Raw genomic sequence first — 24,432 nt, 5'->3', positions numbered from 1 at the left:
TTTCGAGCAGGGGATGGCGTGTGTTCGATGTATTCACTGTCTCCTTAGGTCCGTCAAGACTGACACTGCTGCTAAAGGGGTCACGATATGGGTCACCATTGGGGTCAGGTGCAGACGTGCTGAACAGCAAAGTTTGAGTTATCCGGCGAAAGTAAATTTTAGGATCAAAATAGTTTGGGCCCAAAGAATTGTGTGGACGCGGGATGGGACCTTCAGTCGAGATTGAATTAGTGGAAGTCTACTGTACCTCGATACAGATGCTTGCAAGGCAACATCAGTATTTCGCTTGGGATCAACCCTCTACTGGCGGTTCACTTCCGTCAGTTTCTAATGCGATGGCAATAGGCACTCCCGCATGACCAATCCCAGGCCTTGGATTCTTATCTTGCTCAGCAGTGGCCCACACTGTTCTCAGCCCAAAAGGCCTTAAACATGTTGCTTTACTTTCTGAGGATGTGCGGCTTATAAGTGACAGACTTTGAGTGTTCACAGTCTGCACTGCATTGTACGCACAGTTCTTTTCTTTCTTTTCTGTCTCTCATTTCATTTCGTGCCTCCCTCTATCATCTTTAATTCTCTATACCGCTTATCTCAATGCAGGGTAACCAGCTGCTTTCACACAGAATAAACTCCCTACAGGATCGAATGCTTAGTGGCACACTCTCTATAGTATGCGCTACGCTGCCTTTGGTCAGAGATGCATGCAATGAGGGTGACATTAAACAGTAGCACAGGAAGCTTTGGCAGTTAACTGCAGGACATGCATTCCCACTGGGCTGTCAGGTGATGCCTTCTTTTGCAAACTTGATGGCGCTAATGAGTGGGCTGCTCTTCCCCCCGACACCACTGCAGCAGCCTGCGTTTGGACCTGGAGATGGAGAAACGCGAGCTGCAGGACAAGCTAAAGGCCGAGCTGGAGCTCAAGTCACGGCTCCCCCAGGCATACGACCCGCACTGGCTGGAGCTGCAGCGGAGGTACGCGGCTGCGGCGGGGCTGGGGGCGGCCGGGGGCGCACTGGGGGCCGCTGCGGCGGGCATGTCCCCCTTTGCGATCTATGGAGACCAACGAGAACGGTTGGGCTTGCCCCCCGACGACCGGCTCCACCCGGCCGCCGACCGCCTCGCCCTCGCTGCCGCCGATCCCCTGCTGAGGTGAGCCTACAAGGCCTGTTCATTTTGCTAGTTGTGGCTGCTTTCTTGAGCCCTGAATAGAATTTGACCTAAACTACTTGCTGTGCACATCTGTCACATGGATGTCACTGTGTGATATGCATATTTGGTGAATGTATAATACACAAAAGTATGTCATTCATTTAAATGTTATTAAAAAAGCAAGGCCAACCAAACTTTTACTAATGACCCTTATGTGTCACTGACAGTGAAATGAAATTACTTTTTCTCGAAATTTGTTAATTGAACCTGCTTAATCATTTAAGCAGTTTTGCTGCACTCCTTTCTCTGTCTGCAAAATTAGTCAGTGGCTGGTTGGCTCCTCTCAATAGTGTGGTCCTTTCAGAGCCTGGATTTGGTAGTTCAGCGTTTGCGTTCAGTCTTGCCAACTACACGCTCGTGCTGCGACAGCAACAAGAGGGACACATACATACAAAGCTACATACAAAGCTTTGTTTGTGTATCTCTCTTTTGCCACTCTCACGTCCTAAGTGTCCTGTCACGAGTTTTAGTGGAGTGCTTGCATGCACTTCTGATTTCTCATTTTCTGCAATAAATGAAGGGCCAAACCCTCTAAACCTCAGAAAAAAATGCTGTAATGTCTTAGAGCATCCTAAATAATTTACTGTTATACAGTAGAACCTTGTTGGTACGATCCCGTTTCATACGACTTCCCGGCACCAATGTTTGCGATCAAGAACACAAAAAAGTTACCCAGTGCAGCTGCGCTTATTTTTTACTAGTTAATAAGGTCCCAGAAAACACAATCTTTTGGCACCAATGTTCAGTACATCGCTAAACTGTGATTGTACATGTTTTCTGGTTGCTAGATCCCATGTAAACAAGAAAAGGTGTAAGGCACGTGTGATAGAGGGCAGTGGGCGCTCACCATGGCAGCTTCCTAGAAGTGCATGCCCGCCTGTGTCACGTGAAAATGCCAGCATGCACCGTTTGCTCGTCCGGTATCAACAGATGTCCTCGCACGCCGTCGCATATCACATTCACAGCTATGGCTGCCAAGCATCTTCACCTATCTCGTTTCACAGCACGTTTGGCGTATGCCATTTGAAATGTACTGCACACTTTTAATAGGCAGTAAACCAAGTGTTGCCATTCCTTGCTGCCGGTGGTGTGAAGTGAGCACCATGTTTCGCTCTGGTAGCGTTATGTTTCGGTTGATGTACACCAGCTCAATTTAGTTTGTTTTTCGTGGCCACCTTAAAAGGCAACGCAGTAGGAAAATAACACAAGCGCATCTCAGGCCTTTTGGGCCATACCAGCTCAACGCACGTCAACATCTTATGCCACATGGATTCTTGCCGAGTAAACACGTCAAAGCTTACCGCCAAGAAGCCCTGCCCATGAGAAATTGTTGACCCAGTCCGAATTCAGGGAGAGCAAGCATGAGCTAGCGGACATAATCATGAGAATGCGTGCCTCGAGTTCCTCGGGCCCTGCTAGCTTGGCGTACATCCATGCCAAATTTTTTAGTGACTTTGATTAGCAAGTTTTGAAGTTAGTGCATTTTCTTTATTGTGTCTCCCCCCCCCCGCCCTTGAAGAAAAGACTTATAAACAAGGTTTTAAACAAGCCAGTTTTCTAACCAAGGAGGTGGATGTGTCATCATACGTCGGCTCATTCTGTTCTTGCAATCACTGCGGCTGCCACACGTGAGCTCAGACAGAAAGGCAGACATGCTGCACTCTTGCTTATGTGTTCATGGGCAGCACCTGTTCCTGGCCTGATTACTAAATGACTTAATCATAACACTGGTGACACCAGGTCTGATAATGCCGGACCTGGTGTCATTCATCAACTTTATTATCTAAGCAAAATGTCTCGGGTTCCTCCCCATTTTTTAGTTTTCAAAATATCTTGTCTTGAAATGAAGTGGCTTCTAAAAAGGCAATAAAGGAGAATATAAAGTCAAGCTAGATTGATAGATTATTTGTCTAGACGTCTGTCATTGTTTTCAGTATGCCAGTATCTTACCTAATTGTGTAGGTAATTGCTGCTATAGGTCCTGCTGCTGCTCCTCAATTTGAACTGCCCACGGTAAAATGGATGAGTTGACGAATATCCACGTAACCTCCCTGTATGGCGCTCTGGGAATCTGCCAGTGCAGATGCCATGAGTGGAGTACCATAGTCTACAACAGGTGGCACCACTCTGAATTTACGCTTTTCTTTCTTTCTTTCTGTTTTTCTCTCACTTTTCATTTTCTCGCTTACAGAAGTTCTGTTATTGCCATAAATGACAAATTCGTTACTACAGAAGCCTAATCTTTCAATCTAGCCAGACATAAAATTTTCCTTTTGCATCCATTTTACATGTGTCCTTTTCCCTGGGTATGGGACCTGTGTGACACAATGCGCATTGCTAACTTCTCTTCCTTCCTTTGTTGTTTTGCCCCCTCTTCAGGTTGCAGATGGCAGGTGAGCTCCACGTCCCCCCGACGCATGCGCACGCCCACACACACCTGCACCTGCACCCCCCTCATCATGACCCGCTCTCGGCAGCAGCAGTGGCCATGGCGATGCCCCCCGGTGGGGAGCCCCCTCCCTCGGCCGGGCCGTACGTGACTGGCTACCCGTCTGGTGGGCCAGGCTCGGCGCCCCCCGGGGGTGGCGGTGGTCCTCCACGAGGCGCGCCACACGGGCCCCCGCCAGGTGGCCCGCGGCCCCAGGACCTGATGCACCCTGCTGCTGCTGCACTCATGCGTTCTTCCTACGAGGAGCAGCTCGCGCATCAGGTTAGCCCACTTGCCTCTCTCCCTTTTTATTTGATACTGTGTTTCTTGCAGCCAGCCTGTGGTTGTGGGATGTAATACAGTGAACACTTGGAAAATCGTGGAGTCCAGAAAAATAAGTACGTCTTTTACTGCCCTCAGAGGCTCAACTCACCACAGCCATGTCCGAAATAGCTCTAAAGGCGCCTGCCAGTATAAGGTATTAAGGGGTTGACGCAGCTTTCGCATAGCGAAAAATTGTCAAAACATCTATTCCTTGAAAATCACATTTTCAGTTTCTATAACCCTTTTTCTTATACCCAAATATCATCACTATAAACCACTCAGAAATGCTCTAAAAAAATTCGTTTTATCAGCCAAGGTTGCGAAAAATCTCGCAGAAATCAAGAAAGAACAGTGTTTTTCAAGCCACACTATCTCCAGAACGGTGCGACCAAGTGCCGCCATCTTGGTCTCGTGGGAAAACGCATTTCTCCATCTTCAAAACTGCCGCTTCAGCTATCTTCGCCTTACAGAAGCAAGCACACAAAAAGCAAATGATTGAAGGTAGTGCCTGCGAAGGAGTCTGCGATTGGCCGTGCCCACCATGTGACTCCAGCGCGGTTCACCATTGGTCCAGCGCTCTCATCGTCTGCTCGGCTCTGTGCACCTCGCGAGTTTGGACGACTCCGCTGGCCGTGATCTCGACATGGCAAAATGAGCTCTACGTGGACATTGCAGTAGCGTGGCCGATCCCTGTGTTTTTGGACATCTGAGACCCGCGGTTAAGCATTCCGAACATCGGTGACGCGGACTTCACGACCAAGATTCACGCGTGGAATCCTTGGACATGCGGCTAAGCCTTTCAGTACTCGGTGTTTCAGAATTCATGACCAAGCACATCGCGCACATAATCCTCGGACACGTGGCTAAGCATTTCGTGTATAGGGAGTCTCCGACTCGGCGATCATGCACATCGCGCGCGAACTTCTTGGATCCTCACCTAAGCATTTCGCGCATCGGCACCTCGGACTGCGTGGCTAGGTACTGCGGGCGTCAGCACCTCGAGCTGCGCGACTAAGCACATCGCACATCGGCTCCTTGTATCTGCAGCTAGGCATTTCGCATGTCAGCACTTCGGACCCGCAACCAAGCATATTGTGCGTTCACTCTATTATCATATTGTCACGGTAGCTCGTAACGATATCTATAATACCACCCTTTCATAAAGAGAACCTTATCATGAGCCCTGTTCACTAGGCCCCTTGGGCTGGCACAGACACCTGGCTGCAGAAGTGATTGAGGCATCATACAAAAGTAAAATTCTGGAAAGCACCTAGCAGCTGCATATCTATCACTGGCTCTCTGATCCTAAGTTCTACAGCCATCGTCAAGTAAAGATGACTTAGGAGGCTGCTGACACTATGGGCCTTCATTCAGTTACTTGGTCAATTCTACAAAAAAAAAAGAAAGAAGAAACCTCACTGATTGTACTGGAGATTGCTGTCAATAGGGCAGCCTGCGGGTACAGGCTGCCTGAATGTACACTGGAACTATATTCATGCCCACTCAGAGTTCTGTACATCACTTGGTTTGAAACCTAGGCACCATGCTCTTTGTAGAGCAGCAGCAGCAAAGAGTGCCCTATAAAAAGAAAAAAAAAGGGGGGGGGGAAGCACGCCAGACCAGAGGCCACATGTACAAGAAGCCCCACCTCACAAAAGACCCGAAAGGCTACAAATTTGGTGCCTTTTAGAGAACTGAAGAGAAGGTGAAACTTTGAGAGCTGTTTTCTCAAAACTGTTTTTCTGCCTTTCTGCTCAGTTTCTGGAGCTGATTTCTTTGTTACCGTTTAACATATTTTGACTCCGTTTTTTTGGTCACGTTCCTTGGGCTGCAGTGAAGATTGTGACATCCTCGCTTTCTTATCTTGACTCTTTGTAAGTTTACGATATGGTTATTCGTCTACCCCGAAAGTGTGCTTGATGTGAAGGCAACACAAAATCTGGCACTCCAAAAAAATTTGTGTAGCGAAAAAAATATGCAAGAATGTCACGACCTTCAGCATGCATTTAGCTATGCAGTCAATACTTAACAAGCCTTCTGTCATGTTTTTTAAGTTCCCCAGGCACTCCAGAAAGTAAGAGGGCGAAAAATTCTGCTGAATAAAATTGAATAAAATCTTCTCAAGATATCGCTTTGACCTTTTATGGAAGGATGAAAGAGACATTCTATACATTTGTGCCAATTTTCATGAAAATCCATGAAGAAATAAGGAAGTTGATTTTCAAAGCCACGTCCCCCCCTTTTAAGTCGTGAAAAGTTTCAGGAACGAAACGGTGCCTTATTCTCTTTCAATCTTTTTCTTTCATATTGCCACAGTGCTAACACATCAAACAGGTGGCTTGCAGCCAAATGAGCTTGTTCGCTCGACGTATCTCTTTCCCACTAGTGCATTGTGCGCCCGTGGTGCACAGTGGGATTGCTTGAAGAAGGTCTACGTCTCTTGCGTACCCACACTGCGTCATCTGGAAACACTTTGCGCAACCCCTAACAAGGCTGGATTACCAGCTTACCCGCAAAACACTCCACGTACCATTCATCTCCACAGTTTGTCGAATCTGCATAAGGTTTTTTTTTTTTTGCCTTATTTAGCACTCTGCTTTTGTTGTGCCTTCCCCAACTTTGTCCAACTTTGATGTTGTGGTCCACCCTTCCTGTGCAGATCAATGCAGCCCAAGTGGCGGCCGCCCAGCAGCAGCAAGAGCAGCTGCAGAGGCAGTTCCTGCTCGAGCGCGAGCGACTGGCCCACCTGAGTGCCCTGGGGGCAGCTCACGCGGCCTCGGCCCACCAGGCCTCGGCCGCGCAGCTGCTGCCCCAGCATGAGGAGTTCCTACGGTAAGCAGCTCCACTACCAGTCTCAAATCATCGTGGAATTGGCACGGAGACATTCTCGCTGCTCGATTCTGGCGAGGCCAGTTCTTGTACGAAAATGACTAAAGTACTGCAGACTCGCCGATGACTTTTTGTGGCAATGAAAGAAAAGCTACTGGGACAGAGCTCCAGCACGTGTTACTTCTTTTACCTGAATCTAACATGCTCCGTTTTTCCCAGGATATGGGTCCGAAAATTGCCTGCGCGTTACAGTTGGATACGAAACCAAAACTGTGTTTGCTGCGTCGGCAATAGCCTACCAGTTGGCTGTGGCCATCACAAAGATGTCGACAGAGCACATTTTTGTGAATGGGCTGTGGCCACGTCTCGTGCTCAACTACAATCTAGCCATGGTTATAGACCTAGTGTGTGGTGTATGCTCGGTCAATAACTTTCAAAGATACTATCACTTCTGCGAGGTTTCACTCGACTCGGCACCAGATGTGCGGCGTATAGGGCCACAACCTTTTTTCGCGCTGTGCCAAATTTGCTTCCTGCACACAGTACCAGGAATGTTGTCGGTCACATACTTCAACAAGTGCAATTCAGTCTCATAAAACTGATAGCAGTATCAGTAAAAGTAATTGCTCAAGCATACAACCGCTGTTTACATGGTATCGTGGCCAATGAGGCACAAATGGCAGTGACGACATGCCACTTTCATTACGAAGGCTCCCTTAAAAAAAGGTTCCCTTCCGTTTCCATTTTGTGTGTGTGTGTGTGTGCGTGTGCGTGTGTGCGTGCGTGTGTGTTTGTTTGTGAGAGAGTGAGTGACTGCAAATAGGTGGGCGACATGCTATATTATTCTTCTATAAATCGCCAGCATGTTACATTCAGTTGCACTTCTAATTTCTTACTTTAAGCCCGCAAAAGCTGGCTGCGCGTAAGAATTGGGCAAATACGGTACTGTGTCAAGGTGTCTGGTTTCTCAGAGCTGATATAGGATCAGCATAGATTGATCGTATCAAAGGTTTCACATTTGCCAATCAAATTAAAATGTACCATGTTAGTACAAAAAAAATAACAATATTTTCTTCCCCCCAAATTTCTGGCTGCAGAATAAGCCTTGCGCTGTATTTTGGTGTTCGTGGCACAAATATGCTGCTTTCTTTTAATGCGAAATTGTCAAATGGCTCTTTGAATAAAAAAGCTGGCATGCCAGGTCTGTAGCAGCATAGCAGCATAAATTCCAATATGCTGCTACGCCACTTCATGAACAGATGAGCTAACGCACAATGAAATGTTATTCGTGATGAGTCACTAACCTGAAAAAATTGTGCACTTGTTTGAGCCTGAATAAGTGCTGTAACCGCATTACCGCTTCACAAACAAATAGTAAAAAACTGATTTCATTGTCTATATACGCAGAATCTCGACATGATTGGCCGTGCGTATTTCTGTCGACTTCTAGGCACGAGAAACATAATAGCACCATCGCCCACCTTTGAGCCTTTGCGTATGCTCAGAAGATTGGCAAGCACGCACATTGCCAGCACTGTAGCTTGTAATACTCTTTCGAACCTTCAGAGCAGCGATCATTTGTGCCCTTTGTCAGCCTTTGTGCGTCATAGCTGAGATGCGCCGCAAATTCACATGGTAAGGACGGCACAGATTATTTAGGCTACTGAGAGCTTGCTGGAGGTCAGGATGTTGGCATTCGATCGAATACGTCTTAGTTACAACCATTCGCAACAGCGTCTTTCGACACTCACTTGACAGATGTTGCGTACCTCATTGTAGCGCATGCGATACATTTGCAGTCATCATGGCACAGCGTCAGCGCTCACTCAGATACATTAAATATAAATAAATACCAAAACAGGAAGAAAAAGCTGCCGTCACTGACTTGGTATAACCGTCCACATAGAAATTCTATGCTGTACACGAAGTTACTCGGAGCTAAAAGTTAATGCGAACGCCTAAAGCGCACCACCTTGCTATGCGTGCATTCACTCTGCGAACGGTCATCCGCTACGCTCGTGCCATGGTCCATGGTGCCAGGTGGCGCCATGGTCGAGGAGGGAGCTTGAAAGAGATGTACAGTGGAACCCCGTTTATACGTTTTTCACTGGATCGGGGAAAAAGAACGTAGCAGCCGGGAAAACGCAACAGTGAGGAAAGCTCCGAAAATGAATGAAAAAATGCAGCTTCAACTATAGACAATTTATTTCCACAGAGTGCGCTTAGGACTTTAAAAAGTATATAATGGCGGCTTGCCATTTATTTCGCTCGCTAAAAATCGCCACACGTTTCTCAATAGCCTGGAAGGCCGCATTGCTGTCAGCGTCGCCGTGAGGTGCGACGTACCTGCGGAGGAGGTCCAGAGCCGCGACGGCTTCTCCATAGCTACGATTCGGCAACTCCCCGGCACCATGCGGCTCGTGCTCCTCGTCGTCACCGCGTCACGGCAATGGCAACGGACGAAGGAATATCCGCGGGAAATTTTGCCCTCTTTGGCGTAATCATGCTGACGTGCTAACGATTGTTTAGTATTGCTGCGGAGCGCGCGCGTCCGAGCAGCCCGGTTGCGCGCAGCGCGGCGTGGGAGAAATGTAAACAAGAGAGGAGAGCTGGCCCGGTAGGCGCAGCAACGCCACCAGCAACGCCAACTTCCGGTTTCACTTTAGCTTCACAAAGAATGAAGTCAGGACCTCTCCTGAGTTTCCTTCCTCCGTGGGTCAACACGTCCAACAACGATGCGGTGACCGTAATCACAGTGATGATAGTGAGAGCATTTTTCACGAATGGCCACTTAGTGGCGGCCTCTCGAACTGGCGTGCGGCTTCTTGCAGCCAGTTCCATAGCCAAGCCCGGCCAAGCCCAGCCAAAACTCGTCAAAATCCAAAATGGCGGTTGGAACACGCTTCCTAGTTTAGCTCAGGCAGTTGGGGGGTGCTAAGTTGCGACGTACCATGCGGGAACGTTTTCACAGCTACAACGTAACAGCGGGGTTCCTTATACATTGTATCCTATGGAAGCTATGCCGGGACCGGATGAAAACGACGTAGCAGCCGGGAAAACGCAGCAGTGAGGAACGTAACAGCGGGGTTCTACTGTAGTATAGCGAGGAGGAGTGAAGGCGGAGCAGGAGAGTGTCTCGACAATGTTTTAAGGGGCTTTAGACGATTGTGGCTCAATCTCGTCCGTGCGAAAGAGACGAAGGCAAAGAGGAAGCACGCTGTCTTCCCTCATGCACGAGGCATCCAATGTTGCGAGGCGCCAGGAGGAGTGGGTTCTCTCCGCCTGCAACTGCGCATGTGGCAGCTCTTAGCCTTGTGCGGGCTGTGTGTTCTCGGCGCTCACTTTGCGTTGAAGCGGTAGACAGCACAAATGTCACTTCGCTCGCTGCTGTTGGCGCGTCTTCTCGCGCCAGCATTTTGACAGCAAGTGTCCGTAGTCGGGTGTGGTGTGTTCATGTTTGCTGTGCATACTGACGCCATGCTTAGAATTTTAGTTAGCAAGCGAATGTTTACAAGTTGATATGGCCGACAAAAGTACTATCCTTACTACTATCCTAATTTGCTATCGCAATCGATGCTCCCCCTTTCGGGCGAAAGTGCGTCATTGTTTTTCGTTCTTTCTTTTATGTCACATCTTGGAGGTTATGCTCTCTATCTACGAAGGGGCTCTGCCGAGAAGCGTCTCACACAGCAGGCGTGATGTTTATCAGCACTTGCAGAACCAAAAAGCATAGCTTTTGAGATTCGTGGCTATTACTAAATGGAAAGCATCGCTGGGATACGTGTTTCAACGCCACCTTTGCGTACACTGGAACTCAGCAGTGTACAGCCGGTGCATCTACGAAAGTACACCAGAGACCAAAACATTGCAGCAGGTTGTGATGTGTTTCGAGAGCGCATTTTAGAGTGCAGCTCTTGTTCCTGCGGCGCGTGCCAACGTGCGCCGCATGCGCGCAGTCACGCTACGGCGCTTGCCCTGCACCAGCCGAAACGCCATTCCCTCCAGACTACAACGCACACACGTTATCGGCTGTTCTCTTCAAAGCACGCGCAGAACAATCCCCAACCCGCGCGCCGCTTTGAACAACTGCCTGTGACTGTTGGCGAAGCAGTGTGAGCATGTTTTTTTTTTTGCCGCGCCATGCACTGTGGGTCGGTGCAGTCGGCGCGATGAACGCTGTGGGCTCACAGTACGTCTCCGCGCACGGCGTCGCCAAGTGGCCCCCGAGAAGTGGAGCCCCACGACGCGGCACGACGGCGCACGGCGATAGACCCACCGCAGGTTCGAGCACCGAGCCGAAAGACCTGGACGGCTCTGGCCGTACGCATGGGCGCTCTCCCAAGGAACACACGGCGTCCAGGACAGTTAAGGCGTTTATTGATCACCAATGGCCAACATGTACCAGACTGCACCCAAACACACGGAGTACACTCGGCGCCCGCGGTTCCCGATGGCGAGGAAGGCGGGTTACACGCCACGTCGAACAATGGTTTACGCGCGCGGGCCGAAATGCATTCGCAAACGCTACCTAGCGCTTCCCGTCACCGACAATGGTCTGCGACGGTTCGGACACGCAAGATGTGATGCACTGAGCGCCTGCGGCTACCGCAAGGGCGGAACGCAAAGCCACTCAGCAAGTCACACTTACGCAAGCTAACAAAGCACGTGAACGTCCCCAGGCCGGGGCGTTGGGGACACAAATAGCTGGTCGCTCACGTACCTTGCAGCTTGCCTCTCGTGACCGGCGCTCGTCCCTCTCGCAGCACGACTCTCCCGCGCACCGCGATCGTCCCCAGTCGGGGCTTCTTCCCTACGTCACGCCCCACGACCCAATCGCAGGGCCGCGTAGCATGACGTCGCGGGGGACGCGGCCGCGGCGCCCGGGGAAAACGGCGCGCGGGTCGAGGGGCAGGCATTTGGGAGAGGTTTTCCTCGCAATGGCGAATAAGTCCGGAGCCTTAGGCACAGCAACGACTGCGCCCCGGTAGACCGAAGGAACTCCCACATCCCTCTCCCCTTAAATGTCCCTACCAGCTGAGAAATAAGCCGGCGGCATGTAACACAAAGGAAAAGTCCCCTGTATCAGCCAGCACTAGATATTGCAAGGACGGCTAACCTCCTGCCTCCGTTCCAGCCCTTAAACACATATTAAAGAAAACGAGAACGATACAACCAGGGTAAATACACTAATAGCACAATTATTTAACACGTACAACAAGCCCAGTGAAAATCGTGTACAACCATATAACTCAGAGGGAAAACACCAACACAGAAACATACACACACACGCACAGAGACACACGCTAACAAATAAACATTAAAAAAAAGTTAATGAACCCAACGTACAAAATAGAACGGCAAGACGTCCCCGGATTCGCAGCGCTCGTTCGGCAGGGAGCTCCAGGCGATGAAGAGGTGGCCGCCGACCAAGTGCCCGCGACGGCTTTGGTATGGGGCGATGTGAGGCGATGCTCGATCTGAAGGGATGTACACGTCTCACGAAACACCCGAGAAGTGAAGTAAGACGCATTGTCAGTAATCAAACGCTCCGGAAATCCAAAGCGTGTGAAAACTTCCATTAGCTTATCCAACACTGCCCGAGCCGTCACCTTGCGGAGCGGAAATAGCTCCACCCACTTTGTAAAGTGATCGACCACTACCAAAAGGCGCTGAAAGCCCTGTTTACTCTTTGGAAAAGGCCCAATTAAGTCGCAGGCAGCAAACTGCCAAGGCCGCTGACTGTCGATCGGCTTCATTAAACCCGGCGGACGGCCACCGCGAGATTTCACCGTCTGACAGACGTGACAAGTCCGGCAATAACGGAAAACGTCACGCTTCATACCGGGCCAGGTGACAGTGTGGCTGAGTCTTGCAAAGACCTTAGAGCCACTGAGGTGTCCAGCCAGCGGTTCATCATGAGCGTAGTGCAAAAGTGCGCGCCTCAGACTTTTCGGTATCACCACCTTAAACGGGTTAATTGATTCATCCTCGGTAGCGATATATCTAAGCACGAGCCCATCGTGGTCCAGCAGGTAGGAATCTTCGGAAGTACCAGCAATAAAAGCTGGCCCGGGTACTTCTGCGCTCGTTGCAACACCAGCAACGTTACGGCGCTCCGTTTCCGCTACTCTACCAGAAATTTCCTTGCAAAATGAATCCTCCTGCTGGGCCTTTAGGAGCTCTTCTCGGCTGAAAATAATCGCGGTCCCTCTAGAGTGAGAGCCGGTTCCATTACTTCCTTTTGGAGATACTGCAAAGGCCTCGTTCTCCGGTGTCGTGGTACGCGGGAAAGACAGCCGCGTCTTTCTGCGGCTAACTCCTTCTGCACCCGTGCGAGAACATCATGCGCGGTGACATCGTGTTCATTAAAGGCACAGTCATGAACGGTTAAGTTACCACCAGTGCCGGTCGATCTATTCACAACGCTCCCCTTTGGCTCGTTTACAACTATTTCCCCCACTGATGGAGAACTCTCGCCACCGCCCGGCTGTACAACGCCGAAAACCTCTTTTACCGCAGTCTCCTCTATAGGTGGGGACCCGAAGACGGTCTCCCTCTGGCGCCAAAATGTGGGCTCACAGTACGTCTCCGCGCACGGCGTCGCCAAGTGGCCCCCGAGAAGTGGAGCCCCACGACGCGGCACGACGGTGCACGGCGATAGACCCACCGCAGGTTCGAGCACCGAGCCGAAAGACCTGGACGGCTCTGGCCGTACGCATGGGCGCTCTCCCAAGGAACACACGGCGTCCAGGACAGTTAAGGCGTTTATTGATCACCAATGGCCAACATGTACCAGACTGCACCCAAACACACGGAGTACACTCGGCGCCCGCGGTTCCCGATGGCGAGGAAGGCGGGTTACAGGCCGCGTCGAACAATGGTTTACGCGTGCGGGCCGAAATGCGTTCGCAAACGCTACCTAGCGCTTCCCGTCACCGACAATGGTCTGCGACGGTTCGGACACGCAAGATGTGATGCACTGAGCGCCTGCGGCTACCGCAAGGGCGGAACGCAAAGCCACTCAGCAAGTCACACTTACGCAAGCTAACAAAGCACGTGAACGTCCCCAGGCCGGGGCGTTGGGGACACAAATAGCTGGTCGCTCACGTACCTTGCAGCTTGCCTCTCGTGACCGGCGCTCGTCCCTCTCGCAGCACGACTCTCCCGCGCACCGCGATCGTCCCCAGTCGGGGCTTCTTCCCTACGTCACGCCCCACGACCCAATCGCAGGGCCGCGTAGCATGACGTCGCGGGGGACGCGGCCGCGGCGCCCGGCGAAAACGGCGCGCGGGTCGAGGGGCAGGCATTTGGGAGAGGTTTTCCTCGCAATGGCGAATAAGTCCGGAGCCTTAGGCACAGCAACGACTGCACCCCGGTAGACCGAAGGAACTCCCACAACGCGTAGATGGAGCAAGAGCCATCTCGACATCAGGCACGCCGGGCTGCGTTAGCCACGTCTAGTTAGGTTGGCTGCACCAGTGCTTCAAACTATAAAAGTTGTTCTCGCCAACGTGACGTAGCGTGTGCACGCGCTCACACTACGTTGGATTATATACATCCCTAATTGAGCGTTTTTTTTTTTTTTTTTCCACTGGCTTTCATTAGTTCGGATTTTGTATAATTGGAATTTTCATAGCATACCCGTGGAATTAGAATTATTGAGCCTTTACTCTGTCACGTGCAAGTGCAAAATATGGTAACATAAAGTGGTGTATTTTATGTCTTCAATATAAATGCTGTTTTATGTTTTCTGTTCCCCTGCCTAAACACAAATGAGACTCTGGGACTATTTATAGGAGCGCTGTCACATGTTCACCATGCCTCATGAGCTCTTTCTTCATTGCCACAGAAAGTTGTCTGCTACCATTGTGTTTAACAGAGTTTCAAGTTGCAAGTGCAGCCATTTTGCGATCCCCACATTTGATGGGACTTGCCCAAACATCACCCTTCTGGCTTGAAACGACTTGTTGATTTCACAGATTGACTTTTTTCAACAAAATTTTCTGTTATATATTGTTTTACTGCTAGAAATGTGCTTATTTTTGTTGCTTTTATGTTCTAATGCTTCCTTTCAAGATGTAGCAGTCGCAGCTTTTACTGTTATAAAAAAATTATACCCTGATCACTGGTGCCCCGAATGTGGATGTAGAGAAGTAATGATTGCTCAGACAGTTTTTGAGTAGTGGTATGTGAAACTTCAAGGAAGTGTCTCAAGGAACATGAAAGGAAGTAATAATTAGCTATTTTTAGCATAAATCATCAGCCTATTTTATGTCCACTGCAGGATGAAAGCCTCTCCCTGATTTTGAAATTTTAAATGTACCAAGTATGTGCCCAGATCCTGTTCTCAGCTTACTCAAGTCAGACCGTGTGAAATAAATATTATCTCGTAGATTTATTGGCATGAATACTAGCCATAGTGATGCCCATGCTATGCGTGGAAAAAATGTGAAATTGGGTAAGTTCCTATTGTGCAGGGAGCACTTGCTTTCACTCATTGCAGCAGGCACCTGGTTCGCTTTTTACTGCATTCTTTAGGCTCGTGAAGCTATGGTCAATGCAGGAAGCATGCAGAAGCCTCCTCATACTTGATTAATGTGTTCGATCAGCTTTCCTGTGCAAGAAAGCTTGACTAGTGCATGTTCAACTGGTGCGGTAGCCTCCACGTGCTTTGTTGAGTTGCTGTACAGTACTGTACAGTAGTGTGCACAGTAATGTGGAGTGTTGCACAACATTGTACAGTACTGAATAAGGGCATTTGCACAGGCAATGTTCAAAATGTAAAAGCTAGTCAAGCTTTGGCCAAAGGTAGGTCTGAAATTGACACTCCAGCTCTTGTGTGCGTGAAAACTCCATACGATGGGGAGAATTGCTCATAATAATATGTACATACACTGTCAAAACGATGATGGATAAAAGTAACCCACAGGGGGAACAATAAAATGGCACTCTATATTAGCTGAACACTATTATCAGAATAGCGTGCACTCATGAGCATCTACCGTTGTTTGTAGAGACATCGTTAAACAGCGTAAACGTCGGATCAGAAAATTGGACAGCTCGACGGAAGCTTATGTGTCTTCACTGCTACTGTCACTTCAAAATTAGATTGCTGAGTCAACCAAAGCGCAAGTTTTGCGTCGTTTTCTTAAAGTGCTAGGGCCACAGGAGGCTATCTTCAAAGTTACCTCCAGATGAAGTTTTATTTCTCCGTACTTCCCAATCTGCCAAAAATTGCCAAATTTGATCAGTTCAGTGATAGTGAAAGTTCAGTTGTCATTTCATATAGTGCATGACATCACTAGCAGAAAAATTCCAATGGAAATGTTCAACAAGGTGCAGAAGAACTTTCGATCAAATTGACGGATTTCTCTGGGCACAGCAGTGAGCATTAATGATGCAACAGTTTGCAATGATTATGCGTCTTTGTAGATACTCATTGCTGTCATGCATCCTGAAAAGTGTAAGCATGATAATTAAAACCACAGGGCGATCTGAAGCCACAAGTACAAAGATTATACAAATTTGTGTGCTAGCCATCACTTCCATGGCAGTGTAATGATCACAGCACCAGGTTTTTCTCTAGTAATTTTAATAGGAAACCCTTTATGGTTCCAATACCGGAGCGCTATTATTATTTCTTGTCATAGATGTGCAACTGTGATGAGCTAAGGGCCGTATTTTGTAACTTCATTTTCTTTTTGCAATCTTAAGAGTCGAATATTCGACTCTTATAAGAATTGAATACAGTAGAACCTCGTTCATACATTCTTGAATAAATTTGAAAAAAAAAAGCTTGCTAATAGAGGAAATGTACAATCCAAAGTAAGTAAATACTGTGAGACTTAATTGTAGTTGACAGCTACGTAATGCGAAGGGTTGCATGAATCATTGCGGCACCAGGCACGAAACGAGATGCCACCCTGCGTTGAGCTGTTTGCGTAGGTGATAGGATACCAAAATGAAATCAAACTGGTGGGGCGATGCTGCTGGAGCGAAACGTCATGCTCATATTGCGTTGCCTGCAGCAGGGAACGGTGGCACGTTTGGTTTAACAGCTAGTAAAAGCGTGTAGCACGCTTCCAACAGCACTACGCCCCATGCACTGTGAAACATATAGGTGAAGATGCCTATCACAATAGGTTTGGCGGTGATAGCTGTGAATATCCTGCCAGCAGATTTGCCAGTACAAGCAACTGAGCATGTGCCGTCATTTTCACGTGAGACGGGTGGGCGAGTATTGCCGGGAAGCTGCTGCAATGGGCAGCTACTGTTCTACGCGGGATCTAGCAGCAGGAAAGCATATCATACGATCACAATCTTCCGCAGGGGATCACGGCGTGCTGTATGCATCCATAACAAACGGTAACAGGGAAATGGTTTGAAGAGCAGTGTTTTTGTATAATTGTTCCTTACATGGAAACAGTGTTCGTTTTTGTGGAAAAGAAAAAAAATTTGGCCATCTGTTTTTCTATTTTCTGTGCTAACGTAGACTAAGAGCCAGCTCTTGTTTCACTTCAGCTTCGCACAGAATGCTATCGACCATGCAATACATGTTTTCGTGTGCTCAAAGGCACGACTTAGGCCCTTTAATGAGTGAACCCGAGTTCGGCCTAGGCCTGGGCCCACTGAAAAATGCTGTAGACAGCCGAGACTTTCGGGCGGGCCCAGGCCTGTGCAGTGCTTTAGCACAGCAACAAATTTAACAAGCAAAGGTTGCAGTTTCTTTTTTCGTGAATTTTATTGACATCATAATCGCACTACGATTCCTTTTAAGATTTTCTGCCCGCCTCCCCCCTTTTTGTTTTCTCAGTTTAGCGTTACTTGCTTAGCAAAGGTAGTGCCTAATGTTTGCTTTGTGTTTTTAAGTATGATACTTCACGTAACAACATCACATGTAGTAGTTCCTCCAGCCTAGCACCACTTTTTTAGCAAAGTAAAGCCGTAATGGCCCAAACATTGCTCCCACGATTGTATCAACGAATCTGTTTCTTCAGCCAGATCTCTGTACAACTTCTCGCGCCCCCCTTGGTTTTTTCAGGGCTTGTTCCACCGGGGCCCCTCCTGTTACTCACTCGCTTACGTCCTTTGGGAGGAGCACTTTTTTCTGACAGTGCAACTGCCTTCAGAATTTCTGAGGGTGTGGCTGAGCTGCAAGTAGCCCATAGCTTTGTGGAGGCAAACACCTGTGCACTGGATGCTGTGATACCATGTGCTAGCTTCGCCTCGGATGTGTCCAGACAGTTACGTGAAAATTCAGACTAAGGTAAATGGAAGTGCAAGTCAGCTTCAACCAGCAGCTCTCCAACTGTACCCGTAGCTGCATTTGCGAAAATTTTCCTGCGCATACCAGCACACTCGAATGTCTTACGATAGATCATGTGCAATACTCGTTGCCCAGCTTCTTGAGATGTTATACCTCATTGGTCATCAATCGGCACCTGGCACATTGCATGCGCTAGAGCACTGGCCATGCAGCTGCGTATTCCACTCTAGCTTTGGATCATCCACTCTATTCACATGTAGTGTCTCAATCACTGCTCATAATTTGAAAGCTGAGAATGTTTGTTTGATAGTGTAACTTAATGTGTTAACTCCCCAGATGGCTTTGAACTGTGATGGTAGCATATCAAAATAGTGCCAACTGTAAGTATGATGATGTAGCTTATTGGAGTAGTGGGTGGCCAAGTTTGTTACACACATTGTTTCCGCATTCTTTTTTTGTTTCTTATTGTTTTTAAACACGCTTTTGTTTTTAGTATTTCGTTTGGTGGGGTCTAGTTGTGTGATGTCCTCTACTTTCCCTCAGTACATACTTGCATTTAGAATGACTGTATGTCATCAAACAGCAAGGAAACAACAGAGCCATGCAAAATGTTCACTTTGGAAGCCTGAATGCATCGTTGCTTGGGTGCCTTCTCAGGTTACTTAGCTGTACTTCCCAGGTGTTATTTGTTTAAGAGAAACCCCAAATCGCATTCAATTGATAAAGCAATCTTCCAGAACTCAATTTTTGTGAATTTTGTTCCAAGAGGTTGAGCATGATAAAAGAAAATGAAAGTCAGAGTTTTTATAACATTGTGCCTGAACCACATCACCTGCACGTCAGTATGACATCACGGATTTCAAGGCATTTTGCTGCAAGAAAATAAAATGAAGGTCAAAGTTATTACTCTAATGTTGCCTCTGAAACACATCGCCTGCACGTCAGTGTGACATCACGGATTTGAAAGTGTTTTGCAGCAAGAGGTTGACCACGGCAAAAAAAAAAATTGTCAAAGTTTTTCCTTTAACGTTGTACCTGAACCGCATCGCCCGCACAGCAATGTGGTGTCACAGATTTCAAATATCACTGGACGTGTCATGTTGCGGACACGCTTGGGAAGTTTATTATCCTGATACAGTACGGCACGTTTCCACAAAATAACCATCGTGTAAATTAGTGTATATGGACAAATGAAGGAAAACCTGACGGAATGTAGCCGACACCCTGCAGGTACTTGCGGTGCATTTCGCAGTGCAACAGCAAAACCAGGATGCCGCAAGATAGAGCGGAAACTTTCAAATATGACACTAAATGGCGCTAGCTTGCTGGAGAGGAAAATGTGCAATAATCTAGACAATTTTGTATGGGTATGTGTGATACAATAAACTAATACAATGTGCTTTTACCACATCCATGTGGACGCAGCTAGTGCAGTGTTTCTTTACCGACAGAAAGCCAGCTAAGCCTGAGCAGATGCCATCGAAGTCTGTGATGTCATGCCAAGCTGATGCACAAATTTCCACGCGGCATAGTCAGCCATCTTTTGTTCTTTGCATCTTTCCTAGCTTAGCAAGCCTCTTCTCACAATAAGAGTGTTTTTATCAGAGGGAGGAAGGAGCAGAAGGAGTGGTGAGTATTGCAGAAGGGTAGCATACTGACTCTTTTTTTGTCCTTTTAGAGGTCAGTGGTAAAACGTCGTCACCCTTCCTTCTTTTCATGTGTGTATACCTTCTCATGTCAGCTTGACGATGTTGCGTAAAGGACGTAGCATAGTGGGGATGTGGGGGGGGGGGGGGCACGTAATCTTGCCGCGACAGTGGTGTGCCAGTGATTTGTCATCTCCTGGGGGTTGTCAGGTGGCGCCCCACAGTCCCAAGGCAAGACTTGTCCAGTGACTGTAGTGCCACGGCTCGTCGCTGCAGCCAACAGCAGCAGCGGGAGCGGGAGCTGAAGCTCAGGACACTGGAGGAGGCTGCCCGCGGTGGCCGGCCGCCCATCAACTGAGGCGGCGGGGCAGACGCCGTCAACAGCGCAGCCACCGCTGCCGACGCAATGGTTCCTGCGAACTTTCCCCTATCTGGTGGCGGTATTCTCACCTGGCTCGACCCGCCATCACTGCCGCCACCGCAGCAGCTGCAGAGGCCGGCACGGGAAATGCAATCGCCGTGACAACCGTCACCCGGCCACTCTTCCACCCCATACCTTCTCACTCTCCACAGAATACAAGGCTTTTATGACCTAAGCTTAAGAGAGAACTGCACAAGGTGTCGCCTTGTTGAAGTTGGTGTTGTATTGTGGTAAACCAGCCCATATTAACATGATGTAAGGTGGAGAAAGTCATCAAACAAGTTACGGGCTCCCAGCTTAAATTTATGGACACCCACCACGGTCGCTTAGTGGCTATGGTGTTGGGCTGCTAAGCATGAGGTCGCAGGATCACATCCCGGCTACGGCGGCCACATTTCCGGAAATAGGGGCAAAATGCAAAAACACTCATGCACTTAGATTTAGGCGCACATTTAAAAACCCCAGGTGGTCCAAATTGGTGGTCCGGAGTCCCCCACTACGGCGTGCCTCATAATCTGATCGTGGTTTTGACATGTAAAACCCCATAATTTAATTATTGTTAAATTTATGGATAATCAAGCACACTTGATGCAGTGGGGTACACCGGGACAATATCTCTAGTTACTCTGGCACATTTTTCTGGGTGATGTGTTTGCCGTAACGGGAGCTTCACCTAACAAGGGAAGTTGCTCAGAGTACTTGGTACAGGCGATTGAATTGCTTTTAACGATTTCAGTGCTGTTAGCCCTTCACCAATCGTGGTAGCTCAGTGGCTAGCTGCTGCGGACTCGGCTGCACCAGTGTGTGCTTGGACAGCCAGGGAGTACTAAAGTATTGAAGAAGGAGCATAGTAGTTTAAATCAAAATTCTACAAAACGACCTTTACACATAAATGTCTTGAAGGAAACGGGACTTTCAGACCCCCAAACAATTCAGCGACCTCGAGATAGGGAATGAAAACGCCCAGCTCATAACGCATGCATAACCATCGACTCAAGCTTCTCTGCTGTGGCAGTTCACTATGTAGTGTTATTTTTTTTTTTCCATTGGAATAATGATTTGATCGGGTTTAACATGATAAGGGATGTGCCGTGCCAGAGATATTACAAAAAGGTTTTGCTTTATATATATAGCACTAGTCTGCACCTTCTTGCGCTCTCCAAGTCAATATGCACTGGTTTACCACAATCTAGAGAGAAGTATGTGACAAGGTGCAAAAGGGGGCACATCATATAACCTCCTCGACGGTGGCCCAGTGTGTGTTTGCAAACTGCAGCTGCTGCTGCTACAACGATCTTCAACCCCCCCACTTCCCTATGCGATGGCATTTTTCAATCTTCCGCACCCCACCCCTCACGAGGACAAAATGAGGTTGTGTCATCCCAGCCTGCAGCGTGTCTTTGAATCTGATCACTCTGGCAAGGACTTGTGTTTCTTTGTGACAGAGGCAAGTTGAGTCATTCCTCGAAACCCAAAAGGATAAAAAGGTGGTGTGTTTATTTCTTGTTTATTCTCATAAAGTTATTTTCTACATGTATGTACACAAACAGATGTGTTATATATTATATATATGTGCGCGTGTGTGTGCACGCACACACTTTTCATTGACGATTGTTTTCCTGTTCCGGGAAAAAAAAAGATACCTTTGGCTCTCTTTCATGTGTAGGTACTGAACTTGTCCTGTAAAGTGTTTATTCTGCCCTTTTGCAAGCATTACTTTTTAATATTTTAAAGTACGTAAGTATCAAGTTTGTTTTTATGTGAAAACAGCAGTCGGCACAGCACCTCATTTTGCAGAGGTTGTTTGTATTTCTTTTTTGTGGACACTTTGCATGTAGAGGTTTTTTACTAGTCAAGAAAGAGAACCTGCCTTTCCTTTCTCGCAAGGCTACAAGATGCTCTGGCCCCACATTGCGGCATTTTATTATTCCTCCTGCAAACTTGTTGTGCCGCCAGTTGTTGCGAACAGTTTTATTATTCACCTCGCCCAGTGTTAGTTAGGACCACAGACGTTTTTTAAGTTTTCACATCATGCAATGGCTCCCCTCCCCGACCTCGTGTTCCTTCTCCTGTTAATGTGGTAGCCTTCGCTCCGTACTGAATGAGCTGGTGAAAAGGGCTCGCAAGTGAGCGGTGTGGTATAATAGGTAATTGAAAATAAGGTTTGTTTTTTTTTTTTTTCTTGGCTTGTATGTGTGTGCCTGTTCAGATGTGCTTATTTTGTATCTGTGCAAAAGCAATTCTTCTGGTGCCATGTATGTGTGTGTGTGAGTGTTCTTGCAAGATTTTTGGAGGAAGCCCGACTAGTGGCTGGCTGATTTTTTAAAAGATATAATTTTTTTAAAGGTTTGTAAGATACGGTTGGTCGAATGTGGCAAGTCAGTTTGGCGGAAGACCATAAGGTGCAGAAGGGTTCTTGAAAGGGCGAAATTCTCATCCACCTGACTGTCGCGCAATGCTATAAAGGAAGCCCGTATGAGTTCTTTAGAAAGAAAGCTTCACCCTGGTCCACGGATTGAACCCGGGACCGACGCCTTTTCATGGCATTTACCATCCACAACCGGGAGGCTAGCAGTTGCAAAGTGAGGCCGAATTGATTGACGATTCGAAGCACAGGGACATTGGATATGGCAAATCAGCAAAGGCGGAGAAAGGTTCACGAAACGTAAAAATTGTCATCCATCCGACTGTAGCATTTCGCTATGAAGGAAACCCATATTGATTTTGCAGTGAAAGTTCCCTGGACCAGTAATGAATCATTGTTCAGCCATGAAGGTTTGTTTCCGAGAAATCCATATGCATTTCTTTTGTAGCTTCGTGCTGCAGTCGGGTGGATATCAATTTTCTTTCACGGTCATTTGAGAGTAATTTTGGGCAGTACGCCTGGCTTTGAGGCGATCAGCGCAGTTAGCGTGTGGATGTTGTTCAATGTGTCCGAAGTGGCAGACGGCACACAACACCCGCTGGATTCTATCCACAGACAATGAAAAACGTGCGCCATTTTCAATTTGGTGGCATGGGGGTGTTGATGGCAACTGACCTCTTAAAAGGGCCTTATTGTGCTGTTTTTGTGTTTAACATAACATGTTTAGCATGGTAGTATATTTACGTTTAAAAGAAAAGGGATAAATTAATCTTATTTTGTAACTTTTTTTTTTTTGCAAGAGTTTCATGGGCCAGCCACGCATTGTTCATGTAACATAGTTATGAGATAGCGCTCCCTGTACATACTAGCCAACTTGCAAGAGGAAAGAAAGGAAAGAAAATGCAACTTTTCACTGTACCAGTGGGTGGTCTGTCAAGTTGTTTGTTTTGTCTCTTCTTTTCTTTATATACATATATATAAAAATTGCTAGATGGATATTTCTCTGGCATCTGCAACACGTGCATGCTTTTGTTGTCATGTAGTGCGTGCCAACCTGTGTCGCGCGTATCACTAGGAATGCAATTGTATGCAAATGTGGGTGTTCCCCCAACGAATGCACTTTTAAAAAACACACACAACTCCTTCGCAAAACTTTTTAAACAAAAGTTAGTGCAAAGACAGGCTACCCATCACCAACTACTAACTACTACCGCTACTACAACTACTACAAGAACAATGCAAAAAAAAAAGTCATCAACCGCCACAGTACAAGAGCAAAAAAAAAAAGGCTTTCCTCGTTGCAGACCTCCCGAGCTTTGGAAGCGGGAGAGCCGGGAAGCGAACACACGAAGATACGAACTGCATCTGTACAGACTGTCCCATCCCTCACACTTCATTTTTTTGTCATCGCTCGTAGCCTTAATCGAAAAGGCAACAAGTGGGCAGTTTCAGAAAAAAAAAAAAATGTGGCAAGGTCAGTCACCGACCGGCATGTGCAATGCCACGGAACTTCAGCAAAATGTTGTTTTTTGTGTAAATAAATGATAAATGTGCTCATTCAGACATGCGCACCTTCCCCGAAATATGTCACTGTCCTCCAAGAACTCCCTTTGGAGTTGAGAGGTTTGCTTTTCCCCTTTTTTTGTTTCCAAGCATCTTTTCCAAGTTGCCCAGCTGCCTCCGTAGTGCCTGCAAATGCTTTCATTGTTTGTGTATTTATTGCCAATCGATGTAAATAACTGTGGCCGTGTCCCCTGCCTTTCTTCCTCCGCGAGCGTTGTCAGTGGGGCTGCCAAAATCTCAACTCAGTCGCACCAAATAAGACTCTTCTAGTACAAGCTGGGCACAGTTCTCCTCACCCCCGCGATTCTCTTGCATATTCCTTGTGGGGTGCGCTGGCAAGGGCTTGACTGTTTCCATGTCGCTCTGTCAATGGCGGCT

At 47.8% G+C, this 24,432-nt stretch overlaps 1 protein-coding gene across 9 annotated transcripts in view; it reads left to right on the top strand.

Moving 5' to 3' along the window:
• Positions 1-24,054, top strand: part of LOC135899850 (arginine-glutamic acid dipeptide repeats protein-like) — a 75,446-nt gene extending 51,392 nt beyond the window's left edge. For 4 of the 9 annotated variants that reach the window (XM_065429236.1, XM_065429231.1, XM_065429233.1 and 1 more), the window contains 4 exons: positions 853-1,152; positions 3,592-3,922; positions 6,624-6,796; positions 19,916-24,054. In XM_065429236.1, coding sequence (XP_065285308.1) covers positions 853-1,152; positions 3,592-3,922; positions 6,624-6,796; positions 19,916-20,063 — 952 coding nt within the window. In that variant the 3' untranslated portion in view covers positions 20,064-24,054. Of the gene's footprint in view, positions 1-852; positions 1,153-3,591; positions 3,923-6,623; positions 6,797-17,834; positions 18,060-19,915 lie in introns of all 9 variants that reach the window. The other 5 variants (XR_011512190.1, XR_010563737.1, XM_065429237.1 and 2 more) reach the window with 5 other exon arrangements.
• Positions 24,055-24,432: the final 378 nt, after the last annotated feature.

This window comes from Dermacentor albipictus, chromosome 2 (genome assembly GCF_038994185.2).
Source record: "Dermacentor albipictus isolate Rhodes 1998 colony chromosome 2, USDA_Dalb.pri_finalv2, whole genome shotgun sequence".
NCBI lineage: Eukaryota > Metazoa > Arthropoda > Arachnida > Ixodida > Ixodidae > Dermacentor > Dermacentor albipictus.
The sequence above is the reverse complement of the archived record's forward strand: the minus strand, read 5'-3'. Positions and strand labels throughout refer to the sequence as shown.